The sequence below is a fragment of the Amaranthus tricolor genome, chromosome 2 (assembly GCF_026212465.1).
Source record: "Amaranthus tricolor cultivar Red isolate AtriRed21 chromosome 2, ASM2621246v1, whole genome shotgun sequence".
Lineage (NCBI taxonomy): Eukaryota > Viridiplantae > Streptophyta > Magnoliopsida > Caryophyllales > Amaranthaceae > Amaranthus > Amaranthus tricolor.
The window spans coordinates 40541409-40564367 of NC_080048.1; the positions used below are offsets into that span (position 1 = coordinate 40541409).

Sequence of the window (22959 nt, forward strand, 5' to 3'; positions counted from 1 at the left end):
GAACTAGACTATTTGATTCCATTAAATTTTAACAATTACATTTTGAACTCCTTAAACATATTTTCCAGATCCACCATTGACTACTAGTCAATTCTTACATGAGACACCAACTCATATTAAATTTGATTTAAATATCAGTATATTTTTATCCAACAAAAATTATTATTTAGAATTTTTTACTATCTTTGAAGTTTTATCAATCTTATAAATAATATTTTATATAGAGTTATAAAATAGAAGTAATATATTGTAAATATAGGACTGGCAGGTATGGAGAGAAGCTTTTAGAAATTGAACAGTTAGTCCTTATATCCATCACATAATAAAAGGTAGACTTTTTATACATATATTCATCATTTATCTTACTTGTTATTACTCTTAGCTTTTGTGTTCACCAACTCAAAAGTCAATTTGTTTATAATTATGACAACCGAATTCCCAATCTAAGGGTAAAAGAAAAGGACAAATAACACATAATTCACAATAATGCTTGAAAATCTAACAATTTTCATTTATGAGTAATAATATTAAAAAATACAATCAAAATTTTATTACACCCACACTAAACACAAAATTACATGTTAAATACAACAAATTTTTTTTCCAATTTTAACTAAGAACAAAAAATATTTCTATTTAACTTCTTTTAATCCAATATCTTTTCACCAAATTAATTTACTTATGTGATACAGTGTCACATAATTCATTAATCTTCTCGCGAATTGTAAATTGTATAAACCGACTTATTGTCTATTTTAGGGCTATTATTAAATCATTTTGAGCGAATCGCAAATTCAAAAAGCGAATCGTGTATCACTAAATTGTTGAAATCAGCCTTAATAAGCAGCTGCAACAGAACCTAAGGTGAGTCCATTTCCTACATTCTTTATAGCTTCAAATCTGGGCTCTTTAGGTTCAAATTTAAGGCCTGCATAAAGCTTCATATAATCATCAAAAACAAATTTAGGGTAAATTTGCTTGTGTTCTTCTACATCTTTCTCCACCAAGGACGGTGCAGGGAAGATCACCGCGTCGTTTGACGGGTTATAAAACGAAGCAATCGACATTCGTGTCCCATCGGTTTGAGCCACCACACGGTGGAGCACACTCTTGTATCTTCCGTTTGTGATCACCTACACAGGTTAACACATGGTTTTAGTTTTTCGGAAATATTAAGGAATCAACTCAACTATAAAACATAAAGTTATGATTGAAGTCTTATTGTGATATCTTGGATTAAGCTTTAAAAATAATTGATAAACTACTCAAATTAATAAGGTACATCTTCTTTTCAAGGCAGCCCATTTGTTAAGAATTCCACAGTTAAGCGCAACTAGTGAAAAGTAATCCTAAGATATGTCAAAGTACGCTGAAAAGACTTATATTAGTCTGTGGGGCCAGTTTACAATCTCCATAGGTAATCATCGACGATCTAATGAGGCCTGTGTATTACAATTTTATTGATATAAGTTTCATAATATTAATTTTTACAATATATTTTTACCTTAAGAACATTAAAGATATTATGTTGAAAGTAGAGAATTGGAAAGTGTGAGTGCTAACAAGCCATATCATGTCATCTCATACGAGAGCTCTTTGAGTTAGACTTGTGTATTCAACATAGGCCTAATCTTGTCCTTTTGACAAGTTAAATTTTGATAATTTTTAAGAAACCAACGCAACTGAAGCCTTAAGTTGATGCATAGGAAAAAGTGTTGCAACTATTAGAAAGCGAAAGATTTTATATTTGTACCTCAAGCTGATCACCAAGGTTGACAACAATCGAGTGGCGCATAGGTGGAACATCGATCCATTGGTCGCCTTTGAGGAGCTGAAGGCCGCTAACTTTGTCGTCTTGGAAGAGCAGGATGATGCCACCAGCATCAGTGTGGGCTCGTAGCCCTTTGATCAAGTCGGGTTTAGGGCATGGTGGGTAGTTGCTCACCTTGGTTCCATAGTTTGGAGCTTTTCCTCCATAAAACACCTTCTTAAGGTAACCTTTCTCTAGGCCTAAGTTTTCACACAACAAATCTAAAAGCTCTTCGGCTAGTTTTTCTAGCCTTTTAGCAAAATCCTTCATCAAATTCCTACACATTAAGTAACCATAATGTCAATATTTTAGTTACAAATTAGAAGTATGTTAATAGACACCCAAATTCCAATTCTACCACTATTTTTCAAATTCCCAATTGTACAATTAAATTTGAAGTACGGGCACGTTAAAAGTGATTATTTACAATTTTAAAATAATCAATTACATAAATAAACTAATTATATCAGTACGTCTCATAGTGAGACAAAAATCTCATACAATATGACTCGTATAATTTTTAATTTTGTACCAACCCAAAACCACTTAGTGCCGTCACGAGCAGATTCTTTTTTTCTTAATTTACAAGTAGACCGAGAAAAAAAAGAATCATATGAAATCTGAATGTAGAATCTTATTTAGAAAAATATCATTATTCTCCGACTAATACAAAATCAGATTCTCGGAAATTCGAGTTATAATTAAGATTACTTGAACCAAAATTATAAATTTGAATTACCTGTATTGATGATCAAGATCAGGAATTTCAGACATATTAGAATCAGGAAGATGGCGCAAATAGAAAGTAGATTCCCAATCCATATCCTTAATTTCTGTAGAAACATTTTCAAGGCCTTTACTTGCTACCAACTCTTTAAACCTTTGTTCCATTCTATTCTTGTAATGTTCTTTGTTCATCCTTTCAACATTGTCCATTACATCATGTGGGATTCCATGATTCACCAACTATAATAATCATATTTATTAAAAAAAAAATTATACTAATTATCCAATAATAGTGCATAATTAGAAGCTATTAGCAAGTTAAAGAAATGAAAATAAACTAATTAGAGCTAAATAAGAAAAAAAAATGTTACTCTATCCATTATGCTTTTTATTGATTTATTTGAAAATTTAGGGCCTAAATATAAGTAGATAAAATAAACAAAATACATATTAAAGCCTCTTAATATTAATAATTTTGCTCAAAACCATTTGTAGAATAAATTTGAATTTTTGAATTTAGGAGTAATAAAATGCTGATTGACTTGAGATTAAGGTTTTGACACTATTATTAAATGTGATAAAAGTTTACCTCGAAAAAGCCCCAATTGGCACAAGCATCATGGATTTTGGCCATGGTGGCTTCTCTTTCTTCACCATTTAATTTTTCCAAATTGATAATTGGGAAGCTCTCCATCTCGTAGGAGTATATTTTTCACTTATATTTACTCTTTGTTTTTTTAGGTTTGCTCTTGTGGGTTGTGAGTAATGAAGACTTTGGCTAGTGGTATTTATAGAGGAGGAAAATAAGGATTAAGAAAGTATAATAATTAGTTCATGAAAAAATTTATGGTTCATCACAAAAGAATGTTTGGGCCTACCACATGTCTCTTCTTAAAAAATTTGGACTCTTCTTTTTTGTTTTAAAATTTTATGTTGAATAATGCAATTCATGAAAAAGAAATAGGAAAGCAAATTGTTTATTTCCTTGACTAAAAAAAATCACTCAAAAAAATACTAACTTTTTAGTGAGACTGTCTCATTGTGAAATGATTTTAATTAGGTGAGCCTAAACTATATTTTAAAAAATTGCTTTTTGTATATGTATGAATTTATATTTTATTTTTTTATATTTTTTATTTATGTGCTGCTTATATAGACCCGTTTCATAGTGAAACAGTCATATACAAGACTTGCTTGGAAAAAAAAAGTTGGAAGCATGAAAGAAAGCCACCTTCCAAAGCATATGTGATTTATTATTTCCTGTGCTTGGACCTTTGCTTTAAATGGTAGAAGTTGTTTAGTCTACAATTCTTAGATTTTCTTAAGGTGGCTTTATTTATGTGATGTAATTGCCACAACTAAAATGGCTCTCTTGTATCTTTTGGATTGAGAACAAAGTTAGGAAAATCTCTTACATGTTAGAAAGAAAGGAAATATAAGCATCTTAAAAGGTGTATATTTAGGTGATTAGGTGGGTTTTTGAGTATGATACTCTTGATCAGGTTAATTTTTGTTCTTGTGTGTGTATATTTGACAATTTAATTTTACTATTATATGCGGGTTATTTCAAGTTGAATCAAGTCATATTCAATTTCAGTTAATCGAGTCAGTTTTGGACAACTCTATATCAAAGTATTCCTTTAAATGGTAAATCATACCCTTTTCACAAAGCTACAAGAGAAAATCTTTACTGTTATGTCAACTTATAATTCTCTTTTTTATCTTTAATAAACTTATATGATTAGACTATTAGTACAAGTATAAAACCCACGACGTAGTATACATTCTTATGATTTCAAGTTTTTATATATGAGAGATTTTATAAAATATTTACTAAAACATCTCAAAAGTTCGTGAACAATAATGTTGATAATAATTTTATCAAATAATAAAATTACTTTAACTTAAAACACATAATTGGAGTTTATACATGTGTAAATGTTCTCTGTTCTGTTTTTCTTGCTATCAAATTCAATGGCATAATAATTAAAAAAAGAGAACTAATCTTTTAAAAGACTATTCTACCTTTCAATTAAACATTATACATGGGTAAATGATTTCATAATTGGATGATGGCATGGATGAGGGTGAGGAAGGGTAAGTGTGGGTATAAAGAAGAAGAAGGGGATTGATTTCATAAAAAAGATGACGATTGATTTCACAAAATGGGTTGTTTTGAGAAGATGATGGGGGTTATAAAAGGGAGTTAGCAAGGGATGGTGTAGATTAAGTATTAAAACAAAATGGATGGCACAGATTGCCGGCAAAATATGGAGGGAGAGGGAGAGATGAATTTATTATGAAATTAATTTTAGAGAAAATTCTAACAAACTACCTATTCTATACATGAATTTGCAAAAAACTACCTTTTCTAATTTTTTTTGCAAAAAACTACTTTATGTAATGCTTTTGTTTGCAAAAGACTACCTCTTAACGGATATGAGAGTTTGACCGTTCAAATTAACGTTTGACTCTCACGTGTGACGCACGTGACCCATTAATATTTGAACCTTCTTCATTGCTGCTTTTCAATTCAGTACTGTTCTTCGTTGTTCTTCGCTGCTGTTGTTCGAAAGATCTATACCTGTCCTCTTCTTCTTCCAAAAAACCGGTTCTCAAAGTTCTTGAATTCCCTCCCTTCTTCCTTGAAACATCTTCCAGCTGAAGCATCTAACCTTTAGAGGTATGTAGTACTACTTAATTAAGTTTTTGTTCTTCATTGTTGTATTTTATTTTGTCTTTAATTTCGCTCCCTTCTTCCTTTGGCTGCTGTTATTTTCGGATTTAATTTCCTCTTTTTATCTTGTAATTTGTTAATTGATTATTGTTGTGTGAGAATAATGTATAATGGTTCCTAAAATTAGATAAATCAGTAAAATGAAGAAATTGAAAATCTGGAAAAAAGGAAGTTCTTCGAAAATGCAGCATTCTGAGTTGGCAAATGAGTTGGTCAATGTTAGGACAGATGAGGTGGAGCTTGAAAGAAATGATGTGGCACATGAGGTTGTGGATGACCTGGAAAGATCAAATATAGTTGTTGATGTTGGGGAAATGGGACCACCAAACACATATACGGGTTATAAAGAATGTTTAAGTGCTAACCCTAGATCTAAAACAAATAACTCAGATGCTATTTCAACCCTAAACCTTACACCAATTGAGAGAGGTTTAACTCTACAGCAACAACTTTCTGATTTTGAGGATAGTAGTGATGATGATTACAGTTGCGGTCATGAGGATGAATATGAGCATGATTCTGATTTGTTTGCAGAAAATGTAGTTTATGGTCTCGATGAAGTGTTTATAGGTGATGATGAAATTAGATTGTTAGTAGATAAGGAGGTTGATGAGGAAAACAATAGAGACATATACGTTAATGATGATGAACTGGAGTATGATGATGTTGATTTGGGTGCCTATCATTCTTCAAATAGCTGTAGAAGGATGTTCAGATCAGAGTTGATTCAGTAAGAATGAGTTGATTCAAATGGCTAATGAATGAGTTGAATCAGTATATGCTGTATAATAGTCGAATCATTACATGCTGTATGTGCTGTGCTGTATGTCTGTATCAAAGCAACAAAAGGTTAAGTTGCTGAATGATTAAGATCATTTTGTTTAACATCATTGTTCATGCTCAATGTTGATGCTGTATGTTGATGATTGTCTGTATGTCTGATCAAGTATAATAGCTGTATCAATGTTGCTGCTGTATGTTTAAGATCATTTTGTTTAAAGAAGTCTGCTTGTGTTAAGCATGTAATGAAAACCAGCTGTATCAATGTAAGCATGTAATGAAAACCAGCATGTATCAATGTAAGCAAAGTGTTGAATGAAAACATTCAGCATGAACAAACAGCAAAGTGCAAAGTGCAAAGTGCATTGTGTTGAGTATGGCAGCAACTTGTTGAATGCTTAGATACAGCTACTAGCCTTATCAAACATTCATTAGCTTATCAAACATTCCAAAACAAACAACATTCCAAAACCAAAACAAACAGCAACCACAGCAAACAGAACAACCCAGCAAACACCAAACATACGGCTACTAGCCTTATCAAACACAGCAAAGACACAGCAAAGAGCAAACACACCAAATAGCCAAAAACAACAAATAGCAAACAGCAAACACAATACACATTACATAAACACAAGTGTATTTACAGTTCCTGCAAAAGAAATTAAATTGAAAAAATAAAAGCTTAATTCATTGAATCATCATGATCAATTTACAATACCCAAATCACTGTTACAATTAATCTTAAATAGGTCCTAAACTTCAAATACTAGCCTTGATTAATACAAGAAACAGTAACAAAAAACAAACGAAAAACCCTAATACAAAGCTTGTAAACTGATTTCCATGCTTCCTCTCATTCATCCATTTCTTCTTAATCCTTTTAATTTCTGAAATTGCTTGTTCCTTTTCATGTTCCAAGCAACAAACCTTTGATGTCAAAATCTTGATTTCGGTTGCCAATTGTAGCTTCTCCTCCACAAGCTTGTTCGTCACTTCTCTTTGCCAAACAGCCATTTCAGGATGATCAACCCATTTAAACTTTTTGCATCCCCTCCAATTTGTATCAGGATCATAAAAAACGCAAGTCTTAAACCTTCTTCCTGGATTTTCCTTGGTCCATGAAACCCTCCTTGCAAAGGGAACTCCACACCCACATCTTTCAGGTATCGAGTTTTGCGTTGAAGAAGAAGAAGACATTACTGATTAATTTAGGGTTTTTCGAAGATGAAGGAGAGAAAATTAGGGTTTTTTCGAAGAAGAGGAATGAAATGGGAAGAAGAACAGTACTGAATTGAAAAGCAGCAATGAAGAAGGTTCAAATATTAATGGGTCACGTCCGTCACACGTGAGAGTCAAACGTTAATTTGAACGGTCAAACTCTCATATTCGTTAAGAGGTAGTCTTTTGCAAACAAAAGCATTACATAAGGTAGTTTTTTGCAAAAAAAATTAGAAAATGTAGTTTTTTGCAAATTCATGTATAGAATAGGTAGTTTGTTAGAATTTTCTCTTAATTTTAATTAAGAGAGTAAAAGTAATTGGGAAAGAGAAATAAACATGGAAGAAGTTATTAATTTTAGTTGAGAATAGATAAAGATTAAATAATGGTAGATATAAAAGTTAATGAGGTATAGAGTTGAATAAAAATAGGGGTAAAGTAGACATTTACATGGTTGTAATTTGCTAAAAATAGAAGTGTAGTAAGTAATATGAAATTGTCAAAAATAGAAAATGTAGCAAGTAATATGGAACGGAAGAAGTATATATTAGGTGAGTGGGTCAATATACTTTATAAATTGTACTCCCTCCGTTCTTTTAAATTCTTTCACTTTGGGTTTTTCACACATATTAAGAAAAAGAGAATCTTTGGTTGTAGTGGATATTATTTTAATTAAATAGTAGTGTGAAGTAATGATTATATTGAAAGTATGAGAGAAAATAATTATAAATAAAAGTAAAACAAAAAAAACACTGATTTTATTAAATTAATTAAAAATAAAATATAACCTTACAATGGAGGTAATTTAACCAACTTTTCAAATTGGGAAAGTTTGAAGCTCTACAATAAAAAAAAAAGGAGGGAACTTAATCCCTACATACAAAAACCAAAATAATCAGAAATTTACAATCATGGATCATCAAATTACATACATTGGCCAAATTAAACTAACATGGATCAGCAATTACATGTACTCTAATCAGAAATTACATCAAATAATCTGAAAAAATGACCTTACAAATTTCAGTTTAGCCTATAAAAGCTGCTGTTTGTGAAAAATCAATAGCCAAACAGAGTGTGAAAAATCAGTAGCCAAACAATTTGGAAAAATCAGTAGCATTATCTTCCAAAAATCAGTAGCTTTTCTTAACAGCTTACAAATTCTTCATATATATTCGAAAATCAGCAACATTATCTTCCAAAGATCAGTAAGCTTGTCTTAACAGCTTACAAAAATCAGTAGCCAAATAGTTTGTGAAAAAGATCATCGCATCATTAGCCTTCAATGGCTTCAGGAAGTGAAGATGAGCAACAAGGGGCTTGGTACTTTGGATCGAATTCATACGTTCTAGAGTCTAGTTCTGAATCAGAAGAAGAACCACATACAGAAAATGGAAGAAATAGGACCACAACAACAAAATCAGCATAAGCCAAGACTCACGAATGAGTTAAGGCAACTTATTTTCCAAGAGATGTTGTCACTAAAAGTTAGTGACTCACTTCTTCATGGTACATTCAAACGCATAGCTCAAAAATACAGCTACACACATAGAACCATCCGAGATTTATGGAAACGAGCAATACAAACCAAGGAAGCAAACAAACCATACATTGTGGAATCCAAGTACAAAAATTATGGAAGAAAAAGAGTGGTCATACCACCAAACTTACTTGAGTCTAGACCCATTGGCGAACGTACTTGCATTAGAGATGTTGCAACATGTTTAGATTTGGCACCGTCAACGGTGTGGAGGTTGATAAAAAGAGGCGAGATAAAGGCTCATTCAAATCCACTACACCTGGCTTTAACCGATGCCAACAAAATAAGGAGGGTGGAGTGAATTTTGAGCCTTATTCAAGAAGACACCATTCAAAGACACTCGGTTTACAAAGTAATGTACGATTATATTCACATTGACGAGAAGTGGTTTTATTTAACCAAGAAAACGCAAAGGGTTTATTTAGCACACAAAGAAAAGGTCTCATATAGGGCAGCGAATTCATCAAAGTTCATACCTAAGGCCATGTTCTTAGGAGTCGTTGCTAGGCCTAGATGGAATCATTTTGGTCAATGTACGTTTGATGGGAAAATTGGAATTTTCCTTATTATCAATATGGTGGCAGCACTAAGAGATTCAAAGAATCAACCAAGGGGTTCAGTAGAAATTAAACCAACTAAATCAGTTAATCAAGAAGTTTATAGGAGTATGCTCATACAACAATTGATTCCGGCTATACTAAGAAAATGGCCAAGTGAAGGACCTTCCATTATTTTTATTCAATAAGATAATGCAAGGGTTCATATCACAAACGATGATCCAATATGGCAACAACACAATAGGCAAGGGGGTTTAACTTTTATTCTTACTCAACAACCTCCAAATAGTCCGGATTTTAATATTCTAGACTTGGGTTTCTTTAGGAGCATACAATCACTTGTGCATAAAAAGATGCCCATAAACATTACAAAATTAATCACAGCAGTTAAGGATGCATTCGGAGAGTTACATCCAAAGACCTTAACTAATGTGTGGATCTCATTACAACACCATTTAAATGAGATTTTAAAAGTTAAGGGGTCTAATGACTACATACAACCACACTTTAGAAAGAATGTTGAAGAAGACAATGGCAGGTTAAGGATTCAAGTGAGAATCCCAACACAATTGGTTAGAGAAATTGTAGCTTTTCTTAACCCAAACAGGGATCAACAACAAACACAAGCATTAACAGAAAATGAGGATGCTGCATAAAAAAAGAGATCATTCAAGAAGCTTATGATCAGGCAGTTGAAGAAACTCAAGGATGACAAACATCAAAGCCCCTCAGTTTATTTTGTTCAAATCATCATTAAAATTGTAGCTTTAAAAACTTAGAAGCAACTATTTGTTAATCACAACCCATGTTAACGATTAATGTGCATGTTTTTGATTAGCAAGTCACTTCATTACTTTACATAATTTTAGAAAAAAAGCCCCCTGATTCTTCATAGAGGTTATGAAACCTCTCAAATTATAATTGATCATCAACAAATGAAGTAACTGAACATGCTAAAAAATTAAGTGATGGGTTTTGGTTTACCAAATGCTACTCAACCAAGTAATCAAAGTAAATTTTTCAGAATTTAGAGGTTCAACAATTTGACATCACAGGGGCTTGTACACATAAAACCAGCAACAAACATCAACTCTAAAACCAGCAACATAATACCAATAGTAGAACGAAAAAAACCCCAAATAAACCAGAAGAACTCAATATCAACAATAACACATAAAAACAAACGAAAAAACAAACATCAAACATAAATACAAGATCATCATAATACAACATCAAACAACAACACATAAAACCAGCTCCAATTTTTCAAATTTAATTAAAAAAAAAGAGCGAAAAATCAGAACAACCTTACAATCATTAAGCACGTTTTTTGGGGTTCGATTTTGCCCTAGACGCAATAACATCTTCAGGAGTGTTAGGGACAACCAAATTGATTTCATCTTCTTTCACATTAGTTGGAGTTAATGGATATAATTGAGATGGTTCATTTTCAACAATAGGAGAAGTTGGTGGAGATTCATGATACATAGATGTGGCATCATCTTCAACTACCTTTTGATATGCCTCAAGATCTTTTTTTGACCACTTCAAAATTTCATTGGAGTAGGAATGGGAACGACCATGGAGGGAACAAGAACACAACTCACCATAATCGCATAGATCGTTATAAAGATATGAAGGAATTGTGGAGTCACTCTTAGATTCGTTGTTTTCCATTGCAAAGACTTAAAGGTTCAACAAGAAGATAATGGCGGATTCCAAAACAGGGGGCTTTAAATTTTGAAACTTTGCCAAAACAAACAAAACGAACCTCAAAATGATGAGAATAAATCGATCTACATTTTAATGCAGTTAAAATGCACTAAAAATGAACAACAAACAGGGGGAAAAGCCATGAAATTCGTGAAGAGAGAGAAATGACCGTTCAAGAGGAGGACGAAGAATAGGAAGGCAGTAGGTGTAATAATGAAAAGTTCAACGCCCAAGAAGCTAATAAATGAATCCGAATGATTCCGGGTACATTAAAAGAAAAGGGGGGGGTTTTAAGGGGTAAAAGTGGGATAAAAACTTTCTAAAAATAGAAAGTATTCTAAAGTGGAAAAACTTATGAAACTACCCGTTATATTAAGGTGGAAGAACTTAAAAGAACGGAAGGAGTAATTGTTAGATAACATCTTATTAATTATATAAAGGGAGTTTTAGCGATTGTATAACAGATAGGTCAGAAAATGAGTTCTAAAAGGATCCTCTTGTGAAATTTTTGGAAATTATAATTTACAATGAATTACTTAAGGATGGCAATGGGTCGGACTCGGCTTGGATTATACATATTCCGACATTGCTCCGGATAATAGTCGGACTTTTTTTTCAGTCCGCCTCCACTCGGAGTTGGATTATGCATACTCCAAGTTTGCCTCGACATGGACTCTCGAACCTCCAACGGATTCGGACGCGGAGTTGGATTTTTATCAAACTTTATCGTTGTGATTTTGTACTCGTTGTGATGCGGAATCGGATTTGGATATATGTGTACACACACATATATACATACATATATACATATATATATATGTATATATATATATATATATATATATATATATATATATATATATATATATTTATATATATATATATATATATATATATATATATATATATATATATATATACATACATATACATATATACATATACATATACATACATATACATATACATATACATATACATATACATATATATATACATATATATATACATATATATATATATATATATATATATATATATATATATATATATATATATATATATCATTACTTAAAGTTTAAAATTCTATCTTTATCGCAATACAATGCAAAGTTTAATCAAATACACAAAAATAAGCCTGGACCCGTTTTAGACCCATACCCGATACTGGATCCGGATCTGGATCTGGACCCTCCTTTGGAAAACGGATCTGGATTCGGGTCCACTTGGACCCGATCCAGATTCGACCTGTTGCCATCCTTAGTGATCATTTACAATTTTAAGATAGTCAATTAGAGAAATGAATTAATTATATAGGCATGTCTCATAGTGAGACAATTTCATAATAAAAAAATTAAATGGGGCCCACTTAGCAACCTTGTGTAAAGACAAGGACTTCAACGTTGAAGGCTTGAAGTTGAATTAGTCAAAGTCGTCCGTTGACCATACTTCTTTTACTAACGTTTGTGTCATGACTCATGACTCATGACAAGAACTCTTCAACGTTAGTTAAGAGTTTCTGTAGGAGCTAAAATACTCTCGTAGCTACTTTTATAAGAGAATATTTCTCGGTAAAATAATCTTAAAATAAGATGTTTATAGTAATAGTTCGTAATATTAGGCTATTTAATCCATATATGAGATGTCTTGAGACCGTTTCATACAAAAGTTTATGTACATTTTCCCATTATCAATGTTGTTTATGATGATGAGGCGGTTTCATTATGAAACGCGCCTAAATACATGGGTTAAAAAGTCCAACTAACAAAAATTAGAAAGAAAATTCAAATATGAGACCTTTATTTTAAGGTAATCTCACCGAGAGATATATCTATTATAACTTACAAGAGTAATTGTGTTTTAGTAACTAGATTAAATAATGAATAAATTAGATTAAATAACTCAATTAAATTAACTAAATATCTACTTTATTTTTATTCTTAAAATACTAACTTTATTTATTCGACATTTAACACGTCAAGATAAACGTCAAAATTAATGCTTTGAATGTTGAGACAATCATATTTTCATATTTACACTCCTTAATTATATGGACAAGTCTTGACATGAAACGGTCTCAAACAAAAACTATTTTTCTTTATATTAAAATGTTTTTTTGTTTGTGGGGTTTTGAGATGTTTTATACTGATATGGATTTTTATCTATTGCAGTTCTGAGTTTTGACCACATTTTTAAAAATGGGGCCTATAAAATTGGCTCTTTCAATAATTCTTCCAATATCCAATTAAGATGATGTAGATTTGCATGAGTGCCACAGTGATGGTCAAATTTGTGAAGTTATAATCTACTTGGTGGTTAATAGAATATATACCAAACTGGACCATTGATGATTCAAGGATGAAGTTTCAATGCAAGTGTTACATGTTATGACATTATCTATGACGTTTCCTTGTGTCATTTAGGTTGATGATGATGTCTTTGCAAGGTGGCTAATTTTTGGGACCTCAATTACAAATTTGTTTATGTTTGGAAAAAATTTACTAATGTTTTAAGAATTAAATTAATTATAATCATGGAAATGCTATTGTTCCGCAAGTTAAATTTGAATCGAATCAACAATTAGTCAAGTATTAATTCAACGAAATTAAAATGTTTTATTAGTATATTCAGAGATAACAAAAAATAACATAATTAAGCATGGTTTGTGAATTTTATATTTCTTAATTTATTGTATTCAAATTATATATACTATATATTGTTTGATGTTAGGTAGATTTTTTATTTTTAATCTCATCCACAAACTGATTCAATTTTTTTATTTCATCGGTATATTTCTTTCATTTATTTTTATTTTGTCTTATTCTACCACCGTAATAAAGTACTTAGTCTAGTATTTGCTTCCTTTTATAAAATGAGCTGAAGCAATAAAGAAAATCTGAAAAAAAGAATTAAAAGTGTATAGAACATTTAGTTTGTATGAATTTCTCATCATTGGAAACATTATACTATGATTTAAACCATTTCAATAAGATTAAAATATGTAAAATCTTGTTCTAACTTAGAATGACTCGCCCAGATTTTTCCCATACTAATCATTTATACAAGAGTTGCTAAAATTAAGTTATAAGTTTCAGCAGTTGAAGCCTGAAAAGTGAAGGAGCTCTGGTCATTGTTTTCAACCGGGTCGTCTTGAACATTTTGGAGGCTCTGATTTGGGGTCCAATGAGCTACTCTTGTGAGAGACCATCTTTTCCAATAACATGACCTCAAAGGAGCACATATTATCATAGTATGTATTAGACGAGCGCACGGGAGTTTTCTACGTCTAAAGAAGACTATGCTTTCTCAGAAACTTGCTTTGAATCAATCTGCTACGAGTCGGTTCAAACATATCTCATCACCGTTCTGAAACAACCTTATCAAATCATAATAGACTATATCAAAATGACAAGTTAAATATATGCAATTCTTATTTATATGTAGTTTCGTATAATGTTTGCTATCAAGGGTCAATCGGAAACAACCTCTTCGTTATCACTAACATGAGTAAGATTACGTACAACTGAAGCTACCAAGTGCCAAAACTCGCATAAGTGAGTCACTTAATGACATTGGGTGGTAGATCTCGCTCATGGAAGCTATGATCAGGGTATGGAGTATGGGGAAGGATGGAAGATGGCAATCCATACCCTTATCAAAGTAGACAAGGAGGTTTCCCCTCAGTTCGAGAAATACCTACAAATGAAAATAGAAGACTGATGCAATTACGAATAGCTTACAATCAAATATCAAACAAGGAGAACATAATTGTATCAAAGCACTAGTCAAGCCCATTGAACCTCCATGTACTAAACCTACTAAACGTGCTGATCATGGCTTGAATGAAGGAGATCAACTTCAAGATGGACTAAACATGAACATGAAAGCAAGACAAAGTCAAGAGGGAACAAAGGATAGACATCCAACAGCAATCAAGCAGAACAGAAGACTGTTCCCAAGTCAGCAGGCAACAGAACAACAAAGACAACAAGCTGTCTGCCAGCCCACCTTGCGAGACATAGAACGCTTAGCCTGGTGCACGTTTGAGCATGAAAATCCAAGGGATGGCATCTTTAGACATGAAATAAGAATTCAAGACTCAAAGATAACACGGAGAGTCCTCCCACAGTCCACAAGAGCAGCTGCAAGGTCACGTGCTCGTCAGTTTCTGGATAAAGGCTGATTTCAGAATACTTGGGCTATTTTATGTTCTGTTTTAATTCTCTTGTTTTGCACGTGTTTAAATAATAAGGCACGGGGTTAGTTATGATTGTTAGACACCCCAAACTAGCCGTTAGAAAAGCTCTATATAAAGGAGCAACCTCATTGTATCATATTCAGTTTGGATTAATGAATTTTCATTCTAAGTAATTGAGAGCAATTACAAATCTGAGTGTTGTCTTTGTGAGTGAAGCAAGGAGAGTATTCAGTCAATTCCACGAGAGTTAAGAGAGTGAATCCTAACTTGAGTGTGAGGAGGAGGCCAGGGACTGAGTGAAGGTTCATTGTCTCCATCCACGACATAGAACCATTCTAAGAAATTGTTCTTGTCACCCTTCTGTTTCATACAAACAGAAGGTTGTTCGTGTTCTTCATTGTGACAAGAGTGTTCTTGGCATCAATCTTGAAGGTATTAAGCGGGTTCTTGGATTGTTTCTCCCCATATTCGCGTCAAAGACCCACAACACGCCATATGCTGTAAGCTGTAATGATTATCATATAAGCATAAAGCATGCTCAGTACAGCTAAATGCATGACACAGACAAGCAAATCTTCGCAAATCAGGGAATTGACGAGACACCCAGCCACAAGTTGACACGATGACACCCCAATATGCAGCATAAGTTAAAGTGCCGATGTTTGTAGGATTTAATACAAGTAAAAAGAAGGTTTTGATTACCTCTGATTCTCTGAAGATGCATTAACAAAAATCAAAGTCTCTTGCAAGGCTGCTGATTCTCTAAGAGCAACCTTTTCTGTTCTGGCTTCAGGTTCTTTTTGACTTCCTCACCTTCTCCTCAGCCCTCACAATAGCTGCTTCTAGTACCACATTACGTGCTCTAGACTTTCCGAGCTCACTTCTCCATACATGTACTTTCTGGACAGCAGAGTCCCGCTGCTTGATCAGTTGATCTATTTCTTTATTTAAAGCCATGACCTTCTCTTCAGACTCTCTCAACTGCATATTAAAGCCACATTACTCAATCAAAACATACCATAAAATGATAGACTATGTTGAAAGAGGGTACACAATGAGCTACTTTTAACCTGCAGATTTCAGAAACATGAAAAAAATATATGCTTGTTAGGTTTCACTGAAACTACGTTTGATCCGACAGAACACCAACAAATTGCCATTGATTGAAAGAGCGATTCCCTTTTTACTTGAGAATGTTTTACTAAATAGAATGAATGTTTTTTTTTTAAAAAAAAAGCAGTTAATCCTTTCAAAAACAGAAATCAACATAATATACTTTTTGGGGTGGTGGTGAAGGGAGGGATGAGTCATCCAAAGAATCATTTCTTCTTCCTACTACGATGTTAAAATAACCCTAATTTTAGCGGCTTAATTAATTATAAATAATTAAGTAAATTTGGGATTATTAAATTTTAATCGTGTCATTTTATTGGGACTAAGTATAATATTTTATTATATTTGAGTATTAGTCGTATTAAATTTAGGAACAAAGTTATACGAAGAAAATTGAGTAACAAGAAAATAGATGAAGGAGTGATGTGTCATGTGTGTTGACACATAAGGACACATGTGTTGTGTGTTTGTAGATTAAGTGCAGTTAACCCTTGATAAAGCAAACCCTCCCGTCTAAGTCTTGGAAAGTCTATATAACTCCACTAGCATATTTTGCTCTATATTCTAATCATCAACTTCATCACCTTCTTCATTATACTCACAAAAGAGCAAACTAGAAACCATGCTTCATCTCCTTCCTTGTTAAGAAACAACAATCTGAGATTAAGTTTCTCTTTTATTTACAAATTCAAGTACGGAATTCAATTTAATAATGAGTTATGAATAGAGTTTTTATTATTCAACTAAGAGATTGAAAGTCAAAATTATGAGTTATTAATAGAGTATCAAAAGTTAGGGCTTATCATATGGAAATTTGGGGGACATTCATTATGAAGATTAATTGAAGATTGGAAGTGCCTACAAAGGTGAAGAAGCTATCAAGTGAAGGAGGTTATTCATCCATGTTTTTGAAATTCTTCATTTGTGTTTCAATGGTGTTATTTTCAATAGAAATTCAGATTCTGTGCCCTCTGTTCTAAGAAAATTCCGGGCATCTTCTGGCCATTTCTGGGTTTTGGTGTCTTCATAAGATTACAGAGCTCCGAGTCGCAATTGCGTGGGCACTTAAATCGCCCCAAAATGAGTTCGTATGAGAGAATTATGCCCAAAATACTAATTGGGTGTCCTGAAAATCCGAAAATAGCATTTTGGATTCACTTGTTCATAATTGAAGTTGCGGTTCAAATTGAGTACTCCTTTTATCAAGTGTTTAGGGTTATTATTTATTCTTCAATTGGGTTTTATTGATTGGTAATGTTGAGTTATAAGTTCTTATTTGATTAATATGAGTATTTGGTTCAAGTATCAAATTTGGGAACATAAGTATCAATTAGGTATTTGATTAGTTATATCATTTGGGTATGATATAAGTTGGATATTTGGGATTTAAGATTAGTGTAAAATTGGTTAAACTCCATTGATGATAACTCAAGGTCTTACATGATGGTTGATGATGAGTTGATTATGTTTTAATTATTGATTGTTATTCATAGCATAGAGAGGTAATCTTACAAACACTACTATCTTTAAATTTAATTTTATTATTTCAAAGTTCAAGTTATGTTTTATAAGGTGTGGTATTACTGCTATTGATATCTGAGCAAAATCGTATAATTTTTGGTGTTTGAAATTTTGGATTTTGACTTTGTTTGACCTTACTTCTAGTTATTGATCAAAATTATGTTTTGTATGTTCATAGTTTTATAAATATGAGCTTTTCAATATTGTACTATGAAAATGAGTTATGATTATGGATTTTAAAGAAAATCAAGTGATTTATTGATTCGTTTTATATTAAAATGTTCGACATTGAAAAATGTCCGTCTTTGGGAATTGGCAACGGATATTATATCCGGATTATTGTGAAATCCTATAGCTTGATAATAGGTAATGGTTATTCGGATCGGTCTCAAGCCCCCGATCCTGTTTCATTCTTGCAAGAACCGTATTTTCGGTGATGACGATCACTTGTGTTCTCAGGATTTAGATCAAGCCTACATCCTGACGGTCCATTATATTCCCATAGTTTACAGTGATGCTATATTATTGTTTTAATAGTCGTATTTATGTCGATACCAAACGGTGTTTTAAAAAAGTTTATGTTTTGATAAATTAATGTTTTATAAGGAGTTACCAAATGAGTAAAAGATTAAATTGAAGATGTTTGTTAATGACTTGTATATAAATGTAATAGTTTGTTGGATTACTCAACAATTCAGTTGTTGACAGTCTTTGATGGGGCCTATCCTTACGGGGATAGATCCATTTTCAAGTTAGCTCTGCTATGGAGAAGATGCCTACTTGTATACGTGTTACGTGCGAGGCGAGGACTTCTTTTTGAAATGCCTAACGTAAATTAGATATTTGTAAATTAAAATGAAATAATTTCATAATGTTTTGTAAATAGTATTCACTTAATTATGTAAAAAGTTTTTAAATATTCTGATATTGGTTTGCTGTGGCTATTAGCCACAGGTCAGATTCGGCCCAGATTTCTATTAGTCTTCCTCTATGCTTTGTAAACAGCATTATTATACTGTTTATGCTGATTTGGGCTGTTTTGGATGTCTTGAACTAGGTCATTGGAAGATCAAACCAAAATTTTTTATGCAGACACAATGCACACAGCCTAGGTTACAAATGCCTAGAAAACAAAGAATGAAACACATTAATTATTTGTGGAGCTAAATTGACCATTAAATACCTTCATAATTGCTGTTGGCCATCAAAAGATTTGCTTGATATTGATCCCAAAGCAAAATCTCAGGGCTGCCTCAACTTCTTTTGAGGCTTCCGGTGTAGTTGAATTTGCAGCAGCAACTACAATAGAAAATGTGCCAAGTATAATAAATAGATTTGAGGCAATAAAAGCAATGTACGTATAATTATTGAAGTTTTCCATCCTCATATAAAGAAGGCAGCGATGGAATCATAAGCACACTATGAAAAACAAAACATATACAGTTTTTACTTCAAACTTAAAATAAAAAATCACTGAAAATCGTAATAAACAAAGTGACAAACAGGATCCTATGAACGCCAAGTTTTTGTGACAGTATCTCAAACTATCAAACATGAAACGTTTAGTATACAGTCTTCTGTCAAATTTGAACAACGTGGTTTGTCATTTCAATAAACAAAGAGTCAAAAGACAAAACTAAATATTAATGAGGATATCTGATATTGGCCAAATCTGTTGAGTGACTTGAGTCAATATCTCAAGAGTCTAGTTGAATAAATTGTTCAAAAGTACACTTACTTTGAGTAAAGAAACTCAAACACATGTAAAGTAGCTGCAAAAAGCAAGATGGTAAGAGAAATATATATTTATTAATTATTTTTTTGTCAAAAAAAGAATAAACCAAAAGACTCTTAAGGTCTGAGATCTGATTGCTAATGATTTTCTGCACTTAGTTCATAGTGTCAAAGTAAGCATGAATTAGCCCAGCAGATAATCTTTGTGAGGTCATCAAGAACATTTCCACATGTAAATAGCCGCGTTGTAAATTTTTGCTCTGGGCAGGAAAACAGCTCGGGAGATAGATATCACAGTGATTGTATCGAAAGGTAATGTTACAAGTTCAGAAAACAGTGAATGAGACTCTCAAGACATATATTTAAAGCAATTGTTACACATAACACACTTACACTAAACCTGTGATATTCAACCCTGGAGAGAAGAGGAAGCCAAAAAAACAAGCTAGAAGTTCACCTTTTGCAACAAAATAAGCAGACAGCCGGGTACTATAGTCACGCATGAGCATGCACACACAATTCATAGTCTTTCTTTTATATTATTCCCACTATAAGAGTTCGGCCATGCCTCAAGGTCATATATGATATATACGTATGTATATATCATACATACATCGTTTTTGAATTTATAAGAAGACTAAAAAAATATTTGAAACAATTTCAACGTCATTTTCTATGATGCCTTCTCTGTTCTCATCATTCATTTCTATCTATTATCATGTATGTTTACGAATTTCGATTCTACATATCATTCTTCACTCCCGTTAGAGTGTTATTCAATTCATTTTTGGTCTATTTCTTCATCTTCTAAATCATTCAGCCTTCTTTACATGACCTAACAAATGTAAATAATTTTCACCCATTTTGCCTTCAATATTTGTAAATTGCAATACCTTTTCTTATATGTTCATCAAAACCATCCTTTATGGTATTTCTTCTCATCCATTTTAACATACAAAACTCAGCTTTCCCTATTTTCCTACAATGATATCTTCTTAACCCCTATCACTCTGAAATAGTAATGTTGATTTGATAACAATCAAGTTATACTCCCATTTTCCGCTCTAACTTTACTGGCAAAAGTCAATTGTATAATATTTTAGTCCCAACTCTTCATTCAAACAATCTGCATTAAGTCATGCTTAACATCTTGATGTATATATCCATTCTTGATCTATTTCCTTTTGGCCATCTTGTAAAGATCTTTCTCTCCATATCTAATACAACCAATATTGCAAGCTCAAAGACATAATCGCACATCCTAGCTAGTATGAATTTAAATTGAATGCTTGAAAATAGGAGTCTGTCATGAAGGGCTGGGAAGGGGTATTATAGGAATTAAGTAATAAATAATATTTAATAATTAGTTAAGTGGGGTAATAAAATGTAGAGATAATTAGTATAAATAGAGGGGAAGGGAAGGGAAGGGAAGGGAATTAGGATTCATTCAAGTAATAGTTTTAAGAGGAGTTTTATACTCATTGGGAGAGAAGAAGCCTCTCGAATGCTTGTATACTATCTTTTGTAATCGTTCTTTGTTTACATTCAATCTTTCCATATACATTTACATTTTTCATATAAATTGATTAATATCATATGCATTTCTGTTTCGCCATTAGTAAACTCATCTCATGGCTAAGCTAGTCCATGACAGAGTCAAATTCAAATAAGATGCAAAGATTTTACAACCATCAATCTGCCTTGAATCGATGGTGATTTTGGTCGATGAAGGCACAACAATCAGTGCAATTACATGAGAATGACCTTTTACAACTGAGTTATGCTATAAATATAATAGCCATAAGAGGGCCACCAAAGCAGTTCAAAAGCTTTCACTATATATGATTTAGCCTTGGCACGTTATAGTCAATGTCACCATCCAGAATAACTTCTTGTACAACAAAATGATAATCAAACTCAACTATAACCATAAGTGAAGCATAAAAAATCTTTTTTAACAATCAAGTTGAGAAGAAGAACCATTATTGAACTTATAGATAATTGAATCAAGTCAAAATGTTAGAGTATATAACATATCTTGGGCCTTAATCATCAGATTAAGCTTTTGGTTGAGTTGGTTCCTTGACGTGCTATCTGAGCGAACGTGACAATAGGTTACAGGTTCAAATCTCAACCACCCCTCAAATTCAAGAGGAAAATTTCACACTAGGTATGAGGAGGGCATGTGTTGCATTTACATTTCTAACCCAAAGGACTCTCGTGTGAGGGATGAGTTGGTTCCTTGACAAAATCTTACTTGCATATGCTCTCAACCTTTAGGAAGCACTTAATTCAATCTTACTCGCATATGCTCTCAACCTTTAGGAAGCACTTAATTCAACTTTCATCATTTAACTAGCTTTCAAAACACACATCAATAACTACAAACAAAGTAAAAGATTTTCTAGACCCTAAACTCAGAAATCATGGAAAATTCACAAACACGAACACTAAAACATTAAAACTCCTCAAGAAGTATAGCTGAATAAAATCAAAATAAGATTGAAGAAATCAATTACCGTTTCAGATCGCTCAAAAAGAGGGCATTGTAACAAATTTCGATCAGACTTAGAAGCTAACTGACATTTAATCTTCTCAAGGCTAGCTTCAGTATCTCCATTTCCCTGCAAAATATTAAAAAAAAATCAAATTGAATTGAAAATTGGTTGAAGTTCTACAGGATAGAGAGCTACAATGATCAAAATTGAAACACAAAAGTAGTCAAGTGCTTCGTACAGCACAAAGTACGATGAAGGAGGAAAAATGAGGAAGAACAAAAGGAGAAAAACGAACCTAAGGAGATCCATTGGACGCCATTGATGAAATTGGTTGAGCTCGAGGATCAAATTGTTGAACGTTTTTTATATTGGAGACTCTTAGTTTTGGGAAATGATACTCCCTCTGTTCCTCAAACTTTGGAATAGTACATATTTTGAAATAACTTTTTATTAATAATTTTATATTAATTTTTATTTTTAAATATTTAATGTTAATTTTATTTATTTTTGGCAAAAATGTTAAAAAGTACATAATAAAAAAAGTTTTGTCAAAAAATACCTAACAAAATTTTTTGTTTTCCAAAGACTATCAGTTGACTGTCAAATATAACGGTTGACTGGTCAAAATCGAAAATTCTTCTTCCTTATCTTCAATTTTCTCATTGTCTTCTTTCTCTACTTTTTACTCAAAATCGAAGTTATTTTATTAGGTATTTTTTGATAAAATTTTTTTTTATTAGGTACTTTTTGGAAAAAAAATAATTTATTAGTTACTTTTTGACAATTTTTAAATTATTTTTTTTTATAAAAT

The 22959-nt window shown here is 32.3% G+C and overlaps 2 protein-coding genes and 1 long non-coding RNA gene across 3 annotated transcripts; 1 reads left to right on the top strand and 2 right to left on the bottom strand.

Annotated features, from left to right (window-relative positions):
* Positions 1 to 460: 460 nt before the first annotated feature.
* LOC130806105 (1-aminocyclopropane-1-carboxylate oxidase 1-like) lies at positions 461 to 3319 on the bottom strand. The gene is made up of 4 exons (XM_057671034.1): positions 3126 to 3319; positions 2550 to 2776; positions 1754 to 2087; positions 461 to 1133 (listed from the first exon to the last, which is right to left on the bottom strand). The coding sequence occupies exons 1-4, from the start codon at positions 3228 to 3230 to the stop codon at positions 837 to 839; spliced, it is 963 nt and encodes a 320-aa protein (XP_057527017.1). The 5' UTR covers positions 3231 to 3319; the 3' UTR covers positions 461 to 836.
* A 5850-nt stretch (positions 3320 to 9169) lies between these two features.
* On the top strand, positions 9170 to 10027 carry LOC130805817 (uncharacterized). The gene is made up of 2 exons (XM_057670600.1): positions 9170 to 9479; positions 9561 to 10027. Exons 1-2 carry the CDS (start codon positions 9170 to 9172, stop codon positions 10025 to 10027), a joined length of 777 nt encoding a protein of 258 aa, XP_057526583.1.
* Positions 10028 to 15868: 5841 nt separating this feature from the next.
* On the bottom strand, positions 15869 to 22568 carry LOC130806106 (uncharacterized). The gene is made up of 4 exons (XR_009040260.1): positions 22444 to 22568; positions 22170 to 22274; positions 19100 to 19215; positions 15869 to 16263 (listed from the first exon to the last, which is right to left on the bottom strand). It is a non-coding gene; the product is annotated as an uncharacterized LOC130806106 (long non-coding RNA).
* Between the last annotated feature and the right edge of the window lie 391 nt (positions 22569 to 22959).

Excerpts from the sequence above, each read along its gene's own strand:
- LOC130806105 (XM_057671034.1), bottom strand. The coding sequence starts at position 3,230 with ATGGAGAGCTTCCCAATTATCAATTTGGAAAAATTAAATGGTGAAGAA. Across the intron at positions 2,777-3,125 it reads CCAATTGGGGCTTTTTCGAG|TTGGTGAATCATGGAATCCC; the intron begins GTAAACTTTTAT and ends TGATTATTATAG. Across the intron at positions 1,134-1,753 it reads ACCTTGGTGATCAGCTTGAG|GTGATCACAAACGGAAGATA; the intron begins GTACAAATATAA and ends TAACCTGTGTAG.
- LOC130805817 (XM_057670600.1), top strand. The coding sequence starts at position 9,170 with ATGTACGATTATATTCACATTGACGAGAAGTGGTTTTATTTAACCAAG. Across the intron at positions 9,480-9,560 it reads TAATCAAGAAGTTTATAGGA|ATAATGCAAGGGTTCATATC; the intron begins GTATGCTCATAC and ends TTATTCAATAAG.